At 41.7% G+C, this 22,600-nt stretch overlaps 1 protein-coding gene across 1 annotated transcript in view; it reads right to left on the reverse strand.

Annotated features, from left to right (window-relative positions):
- mib2 (MIB E3 ubiquitin protein ligase 2) overlaps positions 1 to 21,565 on the reverse strand; it is a 31,494-nt gene extending 9,929 nt beyond the window's left edge. Inside the window, exons 1-9 of the mRNA XM_029435948.1 lie at positions 21,410 to 21,565; positions 20,243 to 20,523; positions 11,411 to 11,812; positions 10,298 to 10,469; positions 3,129 to 3,235; positions 1,546 to 1,740; positions 668 to 810; positions 199 to 306; positions 1 to 53 (exon numbers count right to left, since the gene is read on the reverse strand). The exon at positions 1 to 53 is cut by the window's left edge and continues 52 nt beyond it. Coding sequence (XP_029291808.1) covers positions 1 to 53; positions 199 to 306; positions 668 to 810; positions 1,546 to 1,740; positions 3,129 to 3,235; positions 10,298 to 10,469; positions 11,411 to 11,812; positions 20,243 to 20,273 — 1,211 coding nt within the window. The 5' untranslated portion in view covers positions 20,274 to 20,523; positions 21,410 to 21,565. The remainder of the gene's footprint in view (positions 54 to 198; positions 307 to 667; positions 811 to 1,545; positions 1,741 to 3,128; positions 3,236 to 10,297; positions 10,470 to 11,410; positions 11,813 to 20,242; positions 20,524 to 21,409) is intronic.
- Positions 21,566 to 22,600: the final 1,035 nt, after the last annotated feature.

A 22,600-nucleotide genomic window follows, 5' to 3' on the forward strand; every position in this document is an offset into this window, starting at 1 on the left:
CTCTCGATGTCCTCCAATACTTTTACTAGTTCGCCAACTCCAAAAGTGTTCACCTAGTGGAAAGAAGGATGGACAAATTGTTAAAAAACAAACTTGATGAATGAGTTGAAAACCTACTGATTAACAAACTACGCGTTTGTTAAACTGAAGTTCTGAACCATGTGAGATCCTCTGGCAGAAACGCATCTCTAGCTGTACCTTGGTGAGGGCCCCAGGATGGAAAGTCCAGCGGATGTTGTTGCTGTACTGGACTCTGACATCTCCTCGGTCAGTGATTCTGTGAACAGTCCCGATCCGGCAAATGTACTGCAAACACAAATAGGCTGTTTCACCCAGGGTCTCCCTCTGCGTGGCCGTGACCTTAATGTTCTCTTTAGCAGCTGTGAGAGTTGGGCGCTCCGTTTTCTTTCACTCTATTGCACGCCAACGTCCATCTGAGCCACTTATATAAATATTCTGTATGCAAGGCTCAAGTGGCACATGTGTTTTGACTGTGAGGCAATGTTTGTCTAAAACATAAAGAGTAAAATCGACATTGGTCAAGTACAAAGAGTTCATTGGAACTTCACGTGGTACATTATAGAGGAACTCACCGGGGAGTTATGTAAAGCTGTCTATTGTTTGTTTGTGTGATTTGTCTTTGTGGCAGAAGGGAAGACTTTGTTACCTCAGCCATTTTTGGGTTCCACCCTCCGTGGCCTTCCTGCATTTGTCGCAGGATCTCCATCTCCAAGAGACATTTGACCTTGTCGCCCTGCTGGAAGGAGTGGCCGTCAGCGCTCTCCTGGCGCTGCAGCTCCGCATGCTCTCCTGGATGGACAGGTGTTGTGTTGGAGATTTATGAGGGTTTTTCAAAGCTGACAGTTTAGGTGTGCAGTCAGCACGGCTAAGTTTACATCATTGTAATGTTTTACAATGTCATGCAAAAATACCATAAATCACTATGATAATACAGCACAAACTGTCACCAAATATGTTTTTGATGAACCAACTCCTACATCCCAGAGAAATTATTTATAGGTTCAGTAAGAAGTAAGTCTGTACTGAATGTCATTTAAAAAATATATTTGAGGATTCTTTTTAGGTTATCGAATGTTTGTCATCATGTTTTATGATGTCACCACTGGAAAACAAATGATCATTTATGGTGCTGCTAGACCGCTCCGTTAATACAGGTGCGTGCAAACAGGAGGAAACTGTTTTTTTGACTGCAGTGAAAAAGTTATTTTTGTAAAGCTAAACTGCCAACAAATATGGAAATGAAGTTGAATATTTTGTTGGATAAATTCATGTTGTGAAGTTTGGAAATCATTATATCCATCTTTTTAAACACCGGTTTACACTGAATGAATAGGTATGCAAAAAAGGCAATCGAACAAAAAAGCATGAATTTCAACATTATGAATAAAGCTTCAAACTATTCGGCCCTATTAAGAAGTGACATAACACACGAGAATCAGATTCGTGAAGATCCTAATTTTGCGGCATGATCTCTTAAATAAATGACTTGGAGTATACTTTGAAACAGGAATTAGTCTGTCTTACCGAGCCTTGGTAGGTGGTCTTTGTAATAGAAGCCTCCTTGGCCGTCAGACACGTATTTGAGGTCCACCTTGCCCTTGTGGCCCATTCGATAGACATTGGTGGTGCCGTTAGACCAGGTGACGCTGGCCACGCTGCGACCAGACTCCGTATCCCAGCCGCGAATGTCCACTACCTTCCCAACCTTACCCTCCCCGCCTACACACATAAATGCACATACACACACACAAATATGCAGGAAACGTCAATGCATCAGTGTGTGGGAGAATGGGAGAGATAAAAGGCAGTGAAAGAAAAAAAATAAGCTCATTAAAGAAGGAGAAATCATTAGATGCAGAGAGACAGAGACAGAGACACAGAGAGAGAGAGACAGAGACAGAGAGAGAGACAGAGACAGAGAGAGAGACAGAGACAGAGAGAGAGACAGAGACAGAGAGAGAGACAGAGACAGAGAGAGACAGAGACAGAGACAGAGACAGAGAGAGAGAGTTTGGCGTGTTTCGATCAGGAGAAAAATGTGAGTACATGTCATCATCCATGGTCAAATGTAAACGTATGAGACAAATGAAATGACAGACACAGAGGTGTGGGAGAAACATTTTCCCTGTAGAGACATAAGCTGACAAGTGTCACTCACTTCCATTTTCTAGAGCATTAAAGTAAAAACTAAGAATCACCATGAATAATTCACAGGATGGTTTCAGATCTATCCACATCTATCAGGTTTTATGATGTAAGAGGAATCTTGTTAAGCCATTAAAGTCCGCTTCAGTGCCTAACTACAACACCAGCTAAACCAGTGACCCGTAACACTACATGGTGGGTGTCTGAGCATGCTCAGAGCGCCCTGTATGTGATTACCGCATACACCATTTAAGCCTGATGAGTGACATCCCCAGGGCGCTGATTTCAAAGACACCAAAAGGACATTTTGACTCATTCGCTCTCACCCAGAAAAGGGAGCATTGCTATTCTCAGAGACAACGATGACCCCACACTGGGAAACAAAAAGACATATTAGCATTCCTTCCCTCCCTAAAGAGAACATTCAATGGCTTTAATTTAGCCCACTAATGTGGCAGATTTCTTTCCATCATCTATTTCAGATGTCAGCCAGTGTGGGCTGTCTGTCTCTGACAGGGAGCACGCTCTTTCAAATAACAGAAACAGTGTAGTCTAGTCGTTTGTCACATAATGTAAAAGCGCAGACATTCATGGACAACACAACCTTCAAATCTCCCTTGTAAGGTAGACTATATTCTAAGTGAAGGGGCTTCTCAGTTTATGCCACTACACAGGGCTGGAAAAAGAAAAACAAAGAAGATAAATGTTACAGAACAAGGACACTCAGAGACGGGCACATCTGTGCAGCAGACTCAGATGAGTCACTGGCAATATAAATGCATGCAGACACATGCACGACATTTTGCGGGTTAATGAGACGTGAGGTTAGAATGTTATTATAGGTTGTGGATGGTGAAACACTTTGAAGAGGTACAGCTCCATGCTCAAGAAGGTAGGGGGCCTGCTGAGTCTGCAGCACTGAGTTAGTGGTTAAGAACAGTCCCCTCACAAACACCACTCACCGTCTTGGTTGCCCCAGTCCCAGTCAGGTCCACGAACCACTTTAACCCCCTGGAAGATTCCTTTGAGGATGATCCGCGGGAGGTTCTGCCTCGGTGCCAAGCACACTCTGCGATAAGAGCACGGAGACACAGCTGATCAAACGGCTCTACGCCTCAAGAAATTTCAGGTTGTTCATAATGTTTTGTAAAAAGATAGTTCATTAAATTTGAACATTTTCAGAATGTACGTTGCACTAAAACGAAGGGAAACATTTGGAGTTGTGGTTATTTACAGATTATTATGCTACGATGTTACTGGTCCGGCCCACTTGAGATCAAATTGTGCTGCATGTGGCCCCTGAACTAAAATGAGTTTGACACCCCTGCTCTAAGACAATGTTAAGACTTGATAGGAAATCCTTGATTCCAATAATAAAGGTTTGAACATTTGTCAGCCAAGTTGCTGATTGATAATCAATGAATCATTACAATCTTATGAATTACAAATAATCAAGGAAAAAAACATCCTTGTTGACTAATGCAAAACCACAATTAACTTTGTATATCCTTAACATGTTGAATAGATTTACTACCTTGTAAAAACATACAAAACCTTTTTTAGAATGTTTTGAAAACTGAATGCCTTCTTCTTTGGCTCTTTAGTTTGATCTAGTCAGGATGAGCCAAAAATCTATTTTCATTAAAACCACTATGTGTAGGATTTGGGACTTTGGAACATTGACTCCTAGTGGTGTTGGAGAAATGATTCTAAATGTTGAGAGTTGCTAATATCTTTACTCCATGAAGAGAAGACCCAAAGAGTTGATCTCTGAAGGGTACACTGGCCTTTAACTGTTACAGTGCTCCCGGTCTCATGTCAGCCCGTGCTCATGACGTACTGTATATGTGCGTCCTCCGCCTAACAGATTAGTTTACTGAACGATGTCTATTCTGTCGTAGTTCTTCCACAAGTGGTCAAGAGATAAACAGGATATACCATACTTAAGACAAAGTATTTTTTCTGACAGGACTGTGAGCAGCTAAACTCTAAACACACACATAGAGGCATATGCATATCTGCCAACATCAGTGTAACACACCAACAGCCTCAACTGCAACTACAGATTCACACAATCAGTTGAGACAGTCATATCCTCAAAATCTGACATACCTTATGGTAAAGATTTGATCAGATCTTGGTGCAAAGGAGCTGCCTATTCCCATACTTTCTTGACGAGATCAAACCCCAGCATCCATTTAAAGCAAACAGCTTTTTGGAGGAGCTCAAAGAGTGAGAGCTGTCGTCTTCAAGGTGCCTGGCAGAGGCTTTGCTGCTCCCACATGTCTCTCTAGTGTGTGGGCTTTGCTTAAAAGTTAGCCTTGGCTAACTTCTTCCCCCGTCACTGGCAAGAGTTTCCAGGTTCCTGAGTGTCATAGCAGGATGCAGCAGTACATTTCACTCTTCCAGCCAACTAACAGTAAATCCCAGCAGAGCACTGGGCTTCGACAGGTCAGTGCTGAGCGTGTATCTGTAAACGGAGCTCTGAGCCTAATCCCTGGACAGCAGATCCATCAGAAAGCAGCACGTACATGCTTGCATATGTAAATATCTGCGTCTAAAAATAGACTTATATACATTTATAAATTGGAAGACCAAATGCTGCACAAACAGTACATTGGGTCTGTTCAAACACATTGTTCTGCATTGTTTTAATGCATTCAATTAATTGTGTTGCTGTGTTTTTTAGAGCTTTTCGAGGAATTCAAGATTTAAATAGTACAACTGTGATAAGGCCAACAAGATTGGTTTTAGTAACAGACTTCCTGAACTTGTAGTAATAAGGGTCATGGAGATAAACTTGATGACACAAAGCTGATCTAGTTCAAGGACTGACTGAAAGGATACCAAGAGTAGTACCGACGAGAAGCTGGTTTATTAAGAGAAAAGTATTTTCCCAAGAATGGACCAAGAATTATGTCAGTAGTAGTATTTGAGGATGTAAACTGACAAATCAGTCTCTAGAAACATGACCTCAGTGTTTAACGTGTTGTTTTCAGTGTAGCTACTCTGAGAAAGACAACAGCTCTTTTAAAGGGATCAAGATTTCTAATTCTGCTCGGTCAAATGTCAGCCCTGCTCCCAGACAGGATCAGGTCAACAGACCTACACCTACTGACATAACGGACAGCTGGGCCAACAGTCAGCCAAGTAAGTGTTACCGTTGCGACAGTGGAATTACCATTTGTTTGCCCGGACTCAAAAGCACCAACACACAAGAATTCACATAAAAAGTGGTGGCTGTCGGAAAATAAAGTGAGTCTGTGTTGGTGTAATGACACCAGTTGTGGGTGGCATGATGACAGAGAGCTTTAGTAAAAGTAAAACTTTAGTAAAGTAAGATGGCCCTGGTTAATAATGTCACCGCGGTCTTTACAGCAGTTTGCGACACACGGCCCGTTGCCTGTTTACGGTCAGCTCGATGCGTTGTACACAATCTCAAATTTCTGTTTGGAAGGAAAAGTAAAACTTCTTCATAACATTATGAAAGGAGGGAAATTTAAGTTATTTAAAAGGGTGTAGCTGTAGGATGTACGTCACGGGGGCGTGTACGTTAAACGGAGTATGCACGGCTGCATGTAAACAAGAATTATACTGAAATATTCATTTTCATAAGCAACGTAAACAGTTTAGTAGGAATATTGCATGTAAACATAGTCATTGTCTAACAGCTTTGCTTTTGTCCACACTTCAAGTTCCAAAGCATCGAGACTCTTTTCAAATACAAGAAGAAGACAGACGTTTTGTGAGCGGAAATGAGGAAGAAGTGTGAAACATTTCAGACAAGAAATGAACATAGAAATGCCAGTTAGCTAACTAGTGTCAAGAGAATACAGAGACAGCACTGGGAAACTGTGCATGCAAGTAGTGGTGTTGGGTTGTACGTGCCTTATCCGTGACTACTACACCTGACCTCTTCAATTCAGAAGAAGCAGTGTGGCTTGATCTGCGAGGATTAGGCATCGAGTTCACCCGATATGTACCTTGGAGCTGCGTGTCTGTGTGCGCGTGTTGTTTGTGTGTTGAAGAGCCGATTAACCAGCTGGATACTAACCATCTCCTCGTAAACACATGGTACATGCATATGCTGCCCTGAGCTCTGTCAGCATACGTCTCAATGTTGTGCAAACTTATTAACCAAATGCACGACACTGTGAGCCGTTCAGAACACTGAACAGCTATTTGACGTATAGCTTCACAGCATTTGGGGTCAGAGAAATTTATTCTGCTGATTATTTTCTTGATTAATCGATTTGTCTATAAAATGTTCGAAAATATTGAAAAATGTCCATCCTAGTTTCTAAAAGGCCAAGGTGATGTCTTAAAATGTCTTGTTTAGTTAGTCCAAAACAAAAATATTCAGTTTAATATGATATTAAACAAAGAAAAGCAGAACATTTCCATATTTCAGTGGCTGAAAACACCATTTGTTTTCGCCAAAAGTGACTTTAATGATTAACCGATTTCAAAATAGTTGTCGATTATTTTGTCGACTAATCGTTGCATTACATTAATAATATGCCAACAATAATAATCTCATGTGCTGAAGATTCACAGTAACAAAAAAAGCCCTAATCCGTGTTGAGAAAACACACAAGAGTCAAATTACGCAACACAGCTAGCTAGCTGGTGGTACACAGCCTAATGCTTTGTGATCAGCTCATAATTATACCTTGATTAAGTCCCTATCCAACACCTGCTATCCAATACATGTCTTCTAGGAAGTTGAAAATGTTAAGATGCTAATGTGCTCAACTGAGAATGTCAACATGCTAATCCAGTTAAATCTGTTGTGATCACAATGGGACGCTCATCCAACATCCGGCTCACACCATGTTTGAGATGCTGCAGCAGTTTATAGTGTTGACAACTTCCCATTGTCCCCTCAGGACACCAATAAAGTTCCTGCCTGCAGTATGTCTATGAACTACAAATAGATCCCTCCTGCTTAAACACTCATTAAACCCTCACACATGTTTGGTCCACATGAAAGGAGTCCCTCTTCACTGTGTTAAACCCAAACCCCAGTCTCCTCTCATAAATCACTGCTGGCAACAACAACAAGCTCCACTCATTATGAAACCAAGCTAAATTTGCTTTTCCAGGCAAATGTCAAGTGTGTCCCATGACTGCCAGATTATAAATTAGTCTTTTGAATTGATGTCAGTGGAATATGGGTCAGTGTGGTCTGGAAATAAAGAGGCACTTTGTATTTTCCCACTACATACTGTGTTCCTCTATCTCGTTTATCAGAAAGAAAGAAGTGACTTCCATGTGATGTTCTCCCACATGTACAACTCCATTTTTACTGATATAATGCAAAGATGTCTTTGATAAAAGAGCAAAGACTGAATGTTAGAAATGTATCATTTCATGTTAATATGAGTTTGAAAACAAGAAGATTGGACCCAGTAAATCTGTTAGCTAATATGTTCTATAAAAGATGAAATTTCATTTAATGTCACCTCCAGAGTGTATAATTGCAAATAGGACACAGCCTTCTCGGCCATTAATGAACATCAATATATCATTTATGTTTCCAATTCCATGAAAATAATCTTCCTGAGAGCAATAACTGAGACAGACCCTGTGTGTCATCAGTGACGTCAATCCACTCAGAAGGGCTGCGGACAAACGTCTTGAGCGAAGATCCACTTTCTCAATAACATTTAGATTAGTGAAACCAATTATGAAAGTATTTTAAAAAGGGAATATTCATCCATTTAAGAAATGTAGCACTGAAAGTATCCTACAATAGTCCTTCAAATCTTAATCTTGTGAGTTTGTACAGATTAGTTATGTATTTGAATTTAAATTACTTTCAATTGGCATTTTAAGTAATTCATTTTAAATTGGATTGTGCTTTACAAAATAAAATTGTACCTCTTCTATTGTGACCTCAACCAATGTCAAAAAACACTTCTGTGCTGTGGTATTAACGTACTACTTAACATTACACATTTCAGAAAAAGTAGGATACCTCTTTTGACTAAATTTAGCTTTGTCTCACTTACATGTTACGTACCAGAGTTGCTTGGGATTACTGTACAAACAACCTTTAAATAACTCAGATTAAAAGATCGGGATGCCCATAGCAGCAAAGGGGAAACCTCCGATTCTGAAAAGTGCATTTAGCTGGCTTCACATGATCAGTGGTAAAGCCGCTCTGCGCTGGCTGTGCCGTTGTTTTCCTATGGTGAGAGCGGTGCCGCACAACTCTGTGGAAGAGCCGCCCCTGGCCTGGGGCACTTCTTGAAATTGCTGCTCTTGAAATTCAAATTATTTCAATTTTGACCTCGATTGCTTCTGACAATTCAACGTGCAAACAATTAGATAACAGCCCGCATGTGATGTATCCAGAAGTGAAACAGGGAAGCAGGGGTGGTAACCAATGGACACAAAACCACCTAGCTGCCAACACTCTGGCCCAACCTCTTGGTGAGCAAAGAGACATTTTCCTATCACGTGAAGGCAACTTTAAACCTGCATTCTTTCTAACAGGCAGCAGGGGGCGACCCCACTAGTTGCAAAAAGAAGTCAGTTTGTATAGAAGTCTATGGGAAAATGAACCTACTTCTCACTTGAGTAATTACCTCAGTAAACACTTTTCTAATGAGTTTAAAGTCTCAATCGCTCATTTCAAGTTTCCCCAAGTCAAGTCAATGAAACATGGCTCGTCAGAGAGAATGAGTGAGTATTTGTGCAGTGTCCACAGAGGGAAGGCAGTGACCTGTTTTCACCTGAGGGTCACAAAGAGGTGTTTGCTCCACCAAAAAAAACAGCTCCATAATGAAGGACATTGCTGAGCCAAACATGTGGGACTCAATGACAAATCAATACTTCTGAAGAGAAACTGAGGTGGGAGACGAAATGAGATTCCGACTCCCCGTCAGAATGCTAAATGTATTACTGCAGACCAGGTTTCACTTGAAGCCTGAATCTGTAATTGGTGTGCAGCTCCATTTCCACCCCAACATCAGAGTCAACATGGCTCATAATCAAAAAATCCTAAATCCAAAATGACTTTAATAAAGACGTTTCTCATACGTAGTGAGAATGTGAACTAAACAGAAACAGCAGAGCGATGGAAAGGATACTGAATTCAATTCATGACCAGGTCATTAGCTGGGGGAGTAACAATTAAGTTACAAATGAGCATTTTAAAATGTAATAATCAATGTATTGATGTTATTTATGCCCATGTGATTCACTGTGTTTAACATTGTAAGGAAGTCAGCTGAGGGTCAGCTGACAGGTAACAGTTAAAGGCCAGTGTACCCTTCAGAGATCAACTCTTTGGGTCTTCTCTTCATGGAGTAAAGATATTAGCAACTCTCAACATTTTAGAATCATTTCTCCAACATCACTAGGAGTCAATGTCCAAAAGTCCCAAATCCTACACATAGTGGTTTTAATGAAAATAGATTTTTGGCTCATCCTGACTAGATCAAATTGTGGTTTGAAACTCATAGGAAAAAAATAATAACAACAGCTACTCTTGCACCTGATGGCTAAAGAATAATAAGTCTTTATTCTCACCCCTAATTGCACCACTCATTGTACAGCGGGAACAGGGAAATAAATGGAACTGTATTGGACCTGAACTATAGAAGAAATCTGGGTCATACATATCACCTCATTAAAACAAGAACCGGCCATCCAGCTGACATTCAGACGGTGCCTGAAGCAGTTTGGAGCTTTACTGTGAACTGATGCCGAAGAGTGGATTCTGAAGGGAGAACTCACTGACTCCAGTTAATCTGGAAACGTAGGACACTTGGAATCCGCGAGCCATTCATTAGGGAAATACAGTTTTTTGGAGATACACCCTGATAATATCTAGCCAGGTAACTGAGAGGAGATCCTGAACACAGCCAGGCAATATATTAGCTCTCCATTAAAAACTTGGTAAATCAAGCAGACATGTAGAAAAGTGGAAAATCTGATGATGCTGTTGGCCCGTGTAGACAGACACCAGACTAATGAAAGGTAATTGGAGGAAACAACAGTAATAAGGTCTTACCTCCTATGATATAAATAGAGCAAGCCAGTCGAACGGAGACATTGTGACGGACGACACCATGATTAGAATTTAAATGAGGATCAATTGTGCTGGCAGTGCAGTACTCACGGCTGGGAGTGTGCAGTCTCGTAGCGCTCGAAAGCGTGGCCCAGGTCGTGCTTGTTGTTCATGTAACACTGGGTGCACAGGTCATAGTCGAAGCACACCTTGCACTTCCATCGCATTCCCATGATGCCGTGCTTCTTGCAGCTGTCACAGATGATGTTGGAGTGACGCACGCCTGGAGGGGAAGGGGAGGTGGATGAGGAAAGGTGAGAGGGGTTATGAATTTAATATGCCTGAGGTTGTTATAGTGCAAGGGCATTTCCTTTATGCAAGTCGCTGAAGCAGTGAAGGCATATGTCACGTCCTCACTGATGTTACTGATCACAGTGGCTCATATCATGAGACAAGGAAGAGCAGAGGCACAAACATCATGACAAAAATACCCCCATCCCCTCATCTCTCCTCCTCTGCTTTTGCTCCATTAGTTGAAGGGCAAGCTTCTGAGGCAGAAAAATGTTGCTTTAAAAATGGAGCAAAATGCTAATGAGCCCTGCATTATCGTACGCGTCATTTAAGTCCAGAATAGAGCTGGATGGCTGATGATGAGAGATAGTGTTTACTGTACCATGTCTGCTCAAAGCTTTGTGAATGTTGTGCGTGTGCTGATCATTTCTGCTTTGGAATTTTAAAATGAACTCTGGTTTCTGTAGAGTTTTAAAGCCCTACAGTCGAATTCCAATGATGATGATGTCTGAGGTTAAGGTTCTCAGTGACCACATTTTAAGGTCTCAAATTCTCATAACCCCAGCTGTAAAGGTATTCATGTGAGTGTGAGTATGACATCGCTCTATGGTCAGGAGCACGCAGGCAGCTGCACATTTATTAAACAGAAAGGCTGAACTTATCTATTTTTAATAAAAAAATACATCAAACTGAAAAACATTCTCGGAAAACAACAAACTGCACTGGGTATCAAACTTTAGGAATCAAACCTAAATTATTTTTGGATAGAGACCAAAATAGCATCAAAAACTGTCAAGAGTCCAATGCCCGCATCGAATGCTCGGTCACATTCATAAAAAGAATGTAAGGTATCTCAATCTTTTTGGTACACTCAAACTCAGGTATCATATTAGAACTCGTACATTCAGTATAACCCTAGTCATGATTGCTTACCGATCTGAGCGTTATCATAAAGCAGCAGGTCAAACGAACCCTGGTAACCAGTGCGGTAGTTGGTTCTTGTGCCGCTGTCCCACTGCACCACCACCGTCTTGTCTGGCGTGGTAGTGCTGCCCTGCCGCCCGATCTCCACCACAGTGCCTATGTGGCCCTCGCTGTCATCCTGATTTCCCCATTTCCAGTCCAGGCCACGCACCACGCGCATGCCCACCTCCATGCTGCCTCTGCAGGGGCCTGGCCTGGGGGCTGCGCGCAACGGCCGGGGCCTGGCAGCGCTGACACTTCCGCTGCTGCTGCTGCGCCTCCGGGGCTTCTGAAGGACGGAGCTGGCTCGTGCCGATAATATTGCGGGGAGGGACGGCACCAGGGGTGTTTCCGGGAAGAGATCAGGGGTGACTGGAGATAAGAGAAAAGTTCAATGAAACTTTATAGCAGATAAGTGACAGCAGGATAGTGCACGTACAAATGAAGTAGATAAATGGGTGTTATAAGTTAGAAAGCACTAAATAATGGCCAATAATTGACAGAGCAAAAAGCTGATCCCTGCCATCTTGTCCGCAGGTAATATCAATGTCAAAGCTTACAAAGAAATCACACAACTTGTGTGTTGTCTGACTACAAGTCTGTGAGTGGCAGCTGAGGGACTTATAAAGCAGCAGGCCATATGTCTAATTAATTTCAGAGCAGAGTTTTTCTTTTTGCTGGGTATCATTTACTGAAGGCCTTGCTGTGTTTCATGGACATTTCTAGAGAGCAGCTGGACTCACCCTGCTGCGATAATCAAGCCCTGACCTGACACACACTGACACACACACACACACACACACACACACACACACACACACACACATCTCAGGTATCCATTTAGGTAGGAGAATCTTATTATAGTTACAATAATACCAATAAAACCTAGAACTGACAAACGTACAAGATCTCACACATTCACACCCTTGACTAATGACTCCATTGTTTTTAATGAACGCTGCTGGGTGACAGAAACAACAAGTAATACAGGAAGGAAGCAGCCTTTATGTGGCAGCTTGAGTCAGCAACACAGAAAGGAACTTCTGCTGATGAGCAGAACCATCGGCAGACATCCAATCACATCCATTAATCGCAAGTGTCAGAAATATCATTTTATACACACTGGTGCAGTGTTCCATCTCCACCATTACAATTATTAACAAGACATAAAACAAATATAAAGCATTCCTTATTGTTACCTCAGTGCTATTTATACAACAAAACAATGTTTGTGAGGTTGGAGAAAAAGGAAAACTGACGGCTTGTAAAAGTGAAGGACAATGCATAACATTTGTCCACATGTACGACCGATGATACAATGAACTATAGCTTTTCAATTACGACCCACAGAATGCCCTTTGTGACTGTCTGCCTGTGTTTATGCTTCTTTCCACTGAAGAGTCCCTCAAGAAATCCTAATTGTTGTCACTTTTCACTGCAAGACTCGTATTCAGGTCCTGCTGTGCTTTAACAACACCCTTATGAATAGCACTACCTAGGAGGCCTCACGCTGAAGTATAAAGGAAGAACATTGAGTGATAAACCTTTCACAAACATTTCCACTTTCCAACAATATTAGGGAGCCAACATCCCATTAGTGTTGGTAGCATTTATGACACTCAATCAAAACACAACCCTGAAATCAAGTGCCACGTTTGTCATTAGAGTCAATACACCTGTCCACATTCCTCACCACATGGTGGTGTTAATCCATCATTTCCCTATTTACAACCAATATAGATCTAAATTACAAGGAGAAGGCGCAGAATTCTTCTGTGAACAGCAAACATTTAGTAAATGATCTATAAATGCTGGTGTAGACAGGAAACTTTCAACAAGTAAACATTGTTTTAAAATCCACATTTGTGTAAATATAACCTTAAGATACCCCCGCACTTATCTGGTCATTTTCACCTAATATGATTTTATATTATACAGCCTGATAGTTCAGTCACAGGGTTTGGCTAAACAAAAACGTTCAATAATAGGGCGGACAGATGTCTGTAATGCAGCTGAGATTACATTTGCCCGCTTATCAAGATTACAATGTCAGTTGGGTATTAAAGGCATCTGCTTAAGCATGACAACATATGGGATGAATGAGATCAAAAAAAGGAAAAGCAGGCTGCTTATACTCCCATTTTCTCTCCAGAAAATGACAGCTAAGCCTCTTTTATGCACTGAAATAATATCCCAGCCAATCATCAAACATTTCAGCATGCAAACAGAGGAGCTGTCACGGGCAGCGGACGGCTTTCACGCAGCTCCTACAGCATTCTAGGTGTGGTTGGATGTAGGAAATGCCAAGTTAATGTACCCGTTACTGAGAATACAATCATGATGAATCTCTATGTGACCTAAAAACCCTCCACACTTAAAGCCACACTACGGGAGGAGAATCGTTTGTTCAATTATTCCCACAAACTGAAAAGCCTTAGTTCCAACATGTATGGTAAAGCCTGCACACAATCTAGCATTCTGGATTGAGAACAGAACCTACCACCTACATTTGAAACACACACCCACTGCTTCCCACCACCAACTCCACTGCCCACACACTGTGTTCCAGAGAGCAAAAGAAAATACGCTCATCTTCTTAAATCCCAATGCATGTTATTGTATGGTCGACAGATGGTCACTGCTAGAAAATAAGGGTGAATCCCAGAATTGCATCCTAAACAGCACTACGGTGTTAGTATTTACATTTCTGTGTTTACGTTTGCATTTCCATATCTTGTGTGTAATGTTAACAACAGCAAAGTCTAGCAGCTTAACTTTAAAAGGTTAAACAACTAAAATATTGTATCAAAAACTTTAAAGCTAGTTTGGCAGGAGACTGCTGTAAATACATTCACCAAAGTCACATTTCACCTGAATAGTAACTAAGCGCAACCTGGACACAGTCCAGCTGGTTTACAAATTGGAAGTTGAAATCGTAAAGATTTGCCAATCGCAGTTTACAGATAGACTGAGGGCTAAAACAGGCAGGAACAGATGGGCTGGCTTCTGTCTTACACACTGCTGAGGGCCAATCTGGGAGGGCAACGTCAACCTGCTTTACACAAACAACCAGGCAGGCGTTTGGCCACAACACAAATAAATACACACCATAAACAAATGCTCAAACATTGCTCAAGAATATCGTGCAAATTCTATTAAGTAAGTGTAATACATTAATGAAGGTTCAACTTGAAACTGCTACATATGGTGTTTTAAACATCAATATACACTTGACAATATAATTTAAAAACATTTTACATTTTTGTAAACACAAAATCATTCAAGAAAACAGTGTATTTCACTATATTATTATCAGCAGACTACATTGTGTTTGTGCTTTCTGTAGAGGAGGAGATTGTCACTGTTTGTATTAAAAAATGTCATGTATTGTACCATTTTGTACAAACTGGATATGAACAAGGATTGGGTCAATGAAAGGCAATCAAACGGTGAACTTTGAACGCTACAAATGTGATTTAGTCATTTGTCCAGTGTGTATAATAAAAACGTTGAATCTGTGGCAGCAGGAAGTAATGATGACAAATCCTGCAGGTGCAGGACTGAGGAATAGTCCCTCACAGAAGTGTGTGGCGTTAGTCTCCTCTGTGACTCTGTTTGGCTCGTGATTGAACAACATGTTTTAGAAATCAATACCATAATGGTACACGTGTCCCTGCTCCAGGTTAAGTAAGGTAGTGTTACATAGGGTACCGGGGTATAGGCCACACTGATGCTTTCACTACGCAGATAAAATATTTTAAAAGTCTTTACGCAGCGTGGCAGGAAGACTTAGATCCACAAACTGATAAAAGTCACTGAGCAGACTTTTATCATTTCACATTGGAAAATAAGTCACAAGTATTATTGCTGAGCCAACAGGTACACGCTACTGCGTGAAGCAGCAAAAGCCTACTTGTGCTGTGTGTCCTGTGACACATGGTCCGACTGGATTATATCCTCTCTCTCTAATGTCTAATAAGAAGAGGGTGTTTGCCTGCGCGGTTATATTTTTCATATCATTGCCTCTGGACCTAAATGCTTAGCAAAGTTCAATGCACTCACAGACTCTAAGGCTTTAGCCTTAATTTCAGAAATGACTAAAAGCCTGCTGGAACTGGTTCATGTCAGAAACATCTGGTGGCCAGAGGACTTTCAGGAAAATCAATAAGGATCCTGAGTAAATAACACATTTATAAAGATCTCTTCAGAGTGGGCGATCGGCCTAAAATTAGACTCTCCGTTTTCCATTTCAGGCCTCTGCTGGGCCTCGCTTCTTTTTCTCAAATCTCACTCGAACAAGTGCTGTGCACTGTACAAATAATTCATAATGATCACATATAAGAAACTAATCCAAAATGTAACATCTTCGACTATTTGTCCTCAACTTTGTCCTCAAGCATCCTTACAAAGCTAAATGGGAGCAACAACCGATTTAAAAAGCAACTTGATGCCAGCAGAATTCTTCCCATCAGCTTTATCCCCGGAGCCTTTTACAGCAAACCACCACACCCGAAGAACACTTACTGTACGTTTGATGAAACTGTGATGAGATTATATAAAAATGATCGTGGATTATCATACTCACGCCCCATGATCTTCAGCCCACTTTTGAACATGTTGGAAGCTTTATGATTCCAGTGTCATAAAGCTTGCACCGCTACTATCCCAGGTCCAACCAGCAGGACCATCTGAAATCCTGAACGCTATGAAGCAGTCTTCCTACTAGCCGGGGAGTGAACCCTTCCTGGCACAGTCTTAGTATTTGGTTTGCTGTGAACTTTGCTCTTTGTTTTGGAACATGTAGTTCTATTCCCCTGTGCTTGCCTGGTATTTTTTGTCTGACAGATGTTGCTCAAGGTCTGGAAGAGCCCGATTCCTTATCTTAAAAAATAATGGCTGCGTAAGGTAAAGAAATACCTCCCAAAAGAGCAGCGCTGATCCCACAAGCCGACTGTGTTTCTGGTAATTACATTACTTTGTATAATAATGGGGCATTTTCATGTCACATAATCAGTAGTGTGAAGAAGCTTTCAATGTCTTGTGTTTGCTAAGAATAGTTTCCTGTAAAATGAGGTTAATTAACACGACTGTAAATCCAAACTGCTGTGCTCCTTCAGCCCAGTCTTAGAAGTCAAGTCAAACGTCATGTTCAAAAGTCAATATTGAGTGGCATGTTGCTACATGCGCATTAAAAGGCATAGTTCGAGTTGCCGTCAGACAGCCCTTTCCGACGCCAAAGCCACCAGAGTCCATTGACCAAAATACTAATTTTACCTCGCAGAACACAGTCTACTGCTGCCTCAATTTGTTAGTTTGTTATTATCTGACTTTGGTTAGTTCGGATTCCCGAAACTCACACAATACCACAAACTAACTAACAGATCGAGTCGGCAGTGGACCAGCAACTTCCGCGTTCTGCGAGATAAAAGTATTGTTTTTATCAAAAAGGAGTCCGGTGGCTTTGAAGAGAACATAGATAACAAGTTCAGTTCCCTGTTGGAAAAGGCTGTCTGACGGCAAGCAATACAGTAACTACACGCACTTATCCTCCTTAAGTGAATTCTATACTATATGATAAAACATTTTTGATACCGATTCTCACAGCACTGTAGCCATCGTCTATACAAAGTACCTAATGTTGTAATAGCTACTCAAATGAGTGTAACCTGGGCACTAAACATGCTGTAATTAGACTACCTGTAATTAAAAACATACACGCTAAAACCCAAAACTCCTTGCACAACTTTGACATCACCCTACTTGCAGGTCAAGACAAACCAATTGTCTGTTTGATGGTCACCAGTCTGTTAGACAAACAGGGATGGAGGTGGCAGCCAAAGCAGCCAGATGTATGCCGGCCTGCTTAACACTTCACTAGCTTTACTACTGATTGCAATGACATGTGGCGCAATTGTAGTAGCATGGCCATAGACGTATAGCGACTGCATGCGTGTTGTCTTTGCACGTTATCGTTTAACCTTTCTGGTAGGTGAACAGTCAAATTTGTCCACTATGAGAATCTATGACAGGGAAAATAGAAGCAGACATATTTCATTTAAGACGAAGGAGCATGTATGGCTGATCTCGTTTATTTTCAAAAGATTCAAACTGACAAGAAGAATATATGCTGCTCGATCTTAAAAGAACATCATCATCAAAAGGATTTCACTGTCTTACAAGAAAGATGTGCAAGCATTACCCAAACATTCAAGACGGAGCGTTGTCCTGTTTAGCCAGTTTACCTGTTGGTATAGTGATGTGCAGATAGGTGAACAGAGAGACCGACACAAATAGGCAAGGAGAGGAAGCAGCTCCTACCTCCTGCTACAAGCGGTCCTACCAGCTACCAGCTGAAGCCCTGTTCGGATGCACTCCCTGAATGAACCTGCTGAGGAGGAGGGGAAACAAGGGGGGGAGGAGGAGGGCAGCCAGGCCGGTATTCCAGAGATGTGATATACAGCAGCTCCACAGAAACAGCGTCCTGCTGTACAGGCGAACAGCCTGGCTGTAAAGGATCAGAGCTGGAGGAGGGAGAGGAGAGAGCCCTGCTGCTGGAGGATGCAGCCAGCATTTAGTCCTTTGTGCGTTGTGTCAGCAGGGATTACCAGCGTGAAGGAGAAGGAGAGGAGAGGAGAGGGAAGAGGATAGCCAGGGAGAGCGGCTGCCCGACGAGCACCGCATTCAGGTCGACGTTCCCTCGCTCTCGCATAAAAACAGGCCAATGGTATGTGCTCCGCATAGGACTCCTCTGATGCTATATTCCATCACCAAGGACGCGAGTGTCAGTAACACACATGTGAAGCCGACACACTGCGTTTACTGATCAATATGTACAACACATGCGCATCAAGCTCTACATAAGGATATACAGCCCTCTTTCATAGAGCGGGCACAGCATTTGCTCTGCTGCCAATGAGCAGACAAGCAGAGGACAGAGGGGAGGGGGAGGGGCAATATGTTTCGGGGGGAGGGTCTGGGTGTTGTTATTTATTTTTGGGTGTGTGCATGGGGGGGCGAGGAGGACAGGGACAAGAAAAGGGGTGGGACTAGAGGAGATTTTTGATGAATGGGCACCTGCCATGATCCTCATTTTTATTTGACCAATAAAAGCCAAGAGTCTCCTGCAGGCTCACACAGGAAAGAGGGATTGTGTGTGTGTGTGTGTGTGTGTGTGTGTGTGTGTATGTGTGTGTGTGTGTGTATGTGTGTGTGTGTGTGTTTGTGTGTCTCAATGCTTTCCTAGCCTTGAACAATACCCTTTAATTTGTCCACAGCTGTGTGAGACTTCGACAATATGGTTACAGAAATTGGCCAAAAAAAACGGTTACACATGAATGTACAGCTGGTATTGCCAGGACATGAGCAGTAGCCAATGAATGAACGGGGGCTTAGGAAGTGGTCGAGACACGGGCTTATAATGAAGTTTATTGCACCACTTTCCCATCTTGTAAACAAAGCTGCTGCTGTCTGTGTGATAGACTTGTTGGTCTACATAATACAAAAGAGGGCATTCATTCATACAGCTCCCCTTCAAATAGATAGCGACACACACGCATGAACATGGCCATCATCAGACTGGAAATTATGGTTGCCGTCTGGGAAAAACACAAAGATTAGACGCTAGGATATAGCTGGGAGGTGTCTGATCAAACAATAACTCTGGCAGGTGACCAAACACTGTCACCTCTAGTAAATAGCACAAGAGTAGAAGGAACACCAAACATGTTTAGGACTGCAAAATCCTTGCGAGTTCAAACTTGAAAATCACCATGATGGCTTGTCACCCTTTACCTCACTTATATAACAATGATCTAATCTACACATGCTGCTCCAACTGCAGGTATCCCTATTGGATCCTATCCTCTGACAAACTGCTGCCACAGGCACAAAATATTCTCACAGAGATCAATGACGTTTACTCAGTCTACATCAAACTGGATGACTCTGAAGTGCTGACTCTCTCAGGGCAGTACAACACATTGCAACTCAAACTGTCATCTTTGTAACTATTATGGGACTGGCTTGTGGCCAGAGGGCCGTTGATCTGAATCCTCAGTCCAGCTGGGAAGATCCTCGTAGGGAAACAAGGACTGTGTATTGGAAAGAACCTGGCGATATGATACATATCATGTTACAAATATATAATACAAATATTTCGATACTGCAAGGAGATATATATTGCAATTTTTTGTGGTTACTTTTAAAACTGTCATTCTACTGTGGTGACAGGCAGCTCCTGTCAAGATCCACGTTGGAACATCATGCCACTGTCAGCCAGGAATGCTTTTTCCCCTTTTATTTTTTAGTCAGATAATTTTCTTAATAAACACACTGCATGTTTGAAGAGTGATGTGGAAACACATTTGGCATTCTCAGTAAAACAAAAGGTTGCTATAATCCTCAAGCTATCTTCTCTACTTATTTTTGTCCTTGTGCTGCAGCAACGTCCGACATTTCCCCTCTGGGGAATAAAATTAAAGGTTAACTTATCAACTTGGTGAATAGTTATGGTGTCCATTAATTCTATTTAAATATAAGTCTAAAATATGCCCGAACACATGGAGTCTTGAGGAATTGTGTAGAAAGTTATTTACCTTTCGGTCTTAAACTGTTAAAAAGAAACATGTGCAGAGACAAATGCGTACCAAGCATTTATGGGAAAGCACTAAAAATACAAACAGACAAAAACAGGCCCCATACCACTGAAGACTAGTTTCGCACAATTTACCTTTAAATTACCAACAGAGAGATAAACACAGTAGTTAACCCCTTAGTAAAGTAGTCCAAGAGTAAAACTCTTACCTTGAGAATTTCCACACAATATTTTCCCCATTTCTTCTCAATTGCAATCAGCTCATCACTTCTGCTTCGCTAAAACACTAGTCATGACTGTGATGTAAGCTTGCACGCATTTCAAGCTTTATTATTGTGAAAAGATTTGTGTAGCCAAGCAGGGACAACAAGACAAAGAAACAGCAGATGACTGAAACTTTGCTTCCAAGTAGGTGTGGCTGAGAGCAATCCTGACTATGTCCAGTTGCAGCTCCAGTGCGTGGCAGCTGCTGCAGGGCTCTGCTTCCTCACTACCAAATGACCAGAAAGATGACAGGTGTAAAGGGTTAGGTCTTGTATAACAGCTACAGCTCTTCAGCATAATGTCATAGTCCTAACATGACAGTTCGGCAGTTGCTCAGGAAACAACTGCAGGCAATTGTTTCTCAGTTCTCATATTATTAATGAAATGGGTTTAAGTGTGCTCCTTATTTATACTTTAAATTGAAGTCAGTTGACAACAACTGTTACTTCCTTCCAACACAATATAAAAGTACAGAATGACAACATAGACGATGCTGACAGGTACAGTAAAACAACCATGACACCCCACTAGTGAGCTAGCCTAAATTAGCTTACTTGCAAGTAAAGTGAAACCCCACATAGCCTACAGTTCTCTCATTTTGAAACAGCGTCACACCAAACGTCGTTCATACATTTGCCAAATGAATTGCTCTGGTTTCTGTAAAGGACACGTCACGACACAAACTCATCGGTCTAATCCGCAAACATATAACCACCAACAATTATTCTTACAGCTCACGTGTCCGGTCTCAAAAATGACCAGCTAGCGCTAAGACTCCGCTCCAGCTGCTTCCTGTCGCCCACCATAATGTAGCGCTGTTTTGATTTAAGAGTATCTTTGACAGGCAAATTAACTGAACACGTTTTATCTTCACAGGAATGAAACGCTGATGGCGGGGATCACATGTACACATGTGCTATACAATATAACGTCACTCGGGGCAATAATTATTTGACAATACTGAGAACAGAACCCTGCTTGGCTTTATAACACGAGAGGTGGGATTGTTGCGTACTACTAGCTTGTCTAACGTTGACGCTAGCTAGCTAACCAATGTTTGGCCATCCTTTATTGGTTTAAAAAACAACTTATTTCATGGTGTAGCTACTTACCGGGCCTTTGCCAAGAATGTTTACTTTGAGGTGAAATATATTTCCATGTCGCTGTCCGCCACCGACGCTGACATGGCTTGTTTTAGGACAAATAAGTATTTTACGTTACTATATTGGAAGGTTTTGCAGCGCACAGCCATGACAACCCGCCCATGCATTGCGTCACTACGAATGCTGCCTTCACGTGCTCCTCGTAATAAACACAACAAATCCTGAATTCAACTTTGATTTCACATAACGAGCCGCAGAACAAAACACATCTCAGGTAGACGTGCGTATGCTTTGTTGCATTTTGTATTATTAAATTAACAGTGTTATGGGGGTGAATGGAAGTAGATTTGTTTTGTTGTATAAGCATTTTCAGTGCAATACAAGGACGAAGTTGGAGAATACATTCTTTATGAAATATTTACAAAACAACACCATAACATTACTGTATTACTGCTATAGACCATTTTTACAGCAGACATTTTGACTTGTCATAATAGGAAAGGCACAGGTGTAACTAATTACCATAGCTAATAACACTAAAGATGGCTCCGTTCTGTTCCAAGTGTGAGCAAGCATGCACATTACCTGGATCCTGAAATCAAGCAATGTAATCATCAAAGCCTTCATACATTTGATTATTTACTCCTCTGTTTTTCCTACTGTAACATGTTAAAATGGCTTAGTGACTGAAATGAAAAATGATCCTTGCTGATTGCTTATAACATATAAATGCATATTTACTGAAAAGTACAATTCAAGATTCAGAACAGTATCAAATAAATAACACAAGCAACTACAATTGACTTCTACATTGCTAATAAAACCATGACATTACTGCAACTCATTGTTATCAGGTTGTCCCAAAAAGTCTCTTAAGACTCTTCAGTTGATCCAAAATGCAGCGGCACTCCAGTGGAACCAGCTTCCAGTTTGTGTTCGGGAGGCGGACACCCTCTCCACATTTAAGAGCAGGCTAAAGACTTTCCTTTTTGATAAAGCTTATAGTTAGGGCTGGCCCAGGTTTGCCTTGGATCAGCCCCTAGTTATGCTGCTATAGGCTTAGACTGCTGGGGACACCTCCCTGCTCTCCTCCTTCTCTTCTTCTCTCCTCCCCTCCCTCTCTTCTTCTCCCTCTCTATCTGTATGCATTTATGTAAATATATGTTACTAACTCACCATCGGAGTGTCTGTCTCTCATGT

Source organism: Cottoperca gobio, chromosome 7, assembly GCF_900634415.1.
Source record: "Cottoperca gobio chromosome 7, fCotGob3.1, whole genome shotgun sequence".
In the NCBI taxonomy this organism is placed as follows: Eukaryota; Metazoa; Chordata; class Actinopteri; order Perciformes; family Bovichtidae; genus Cottoperca; species Cottoperca gobio.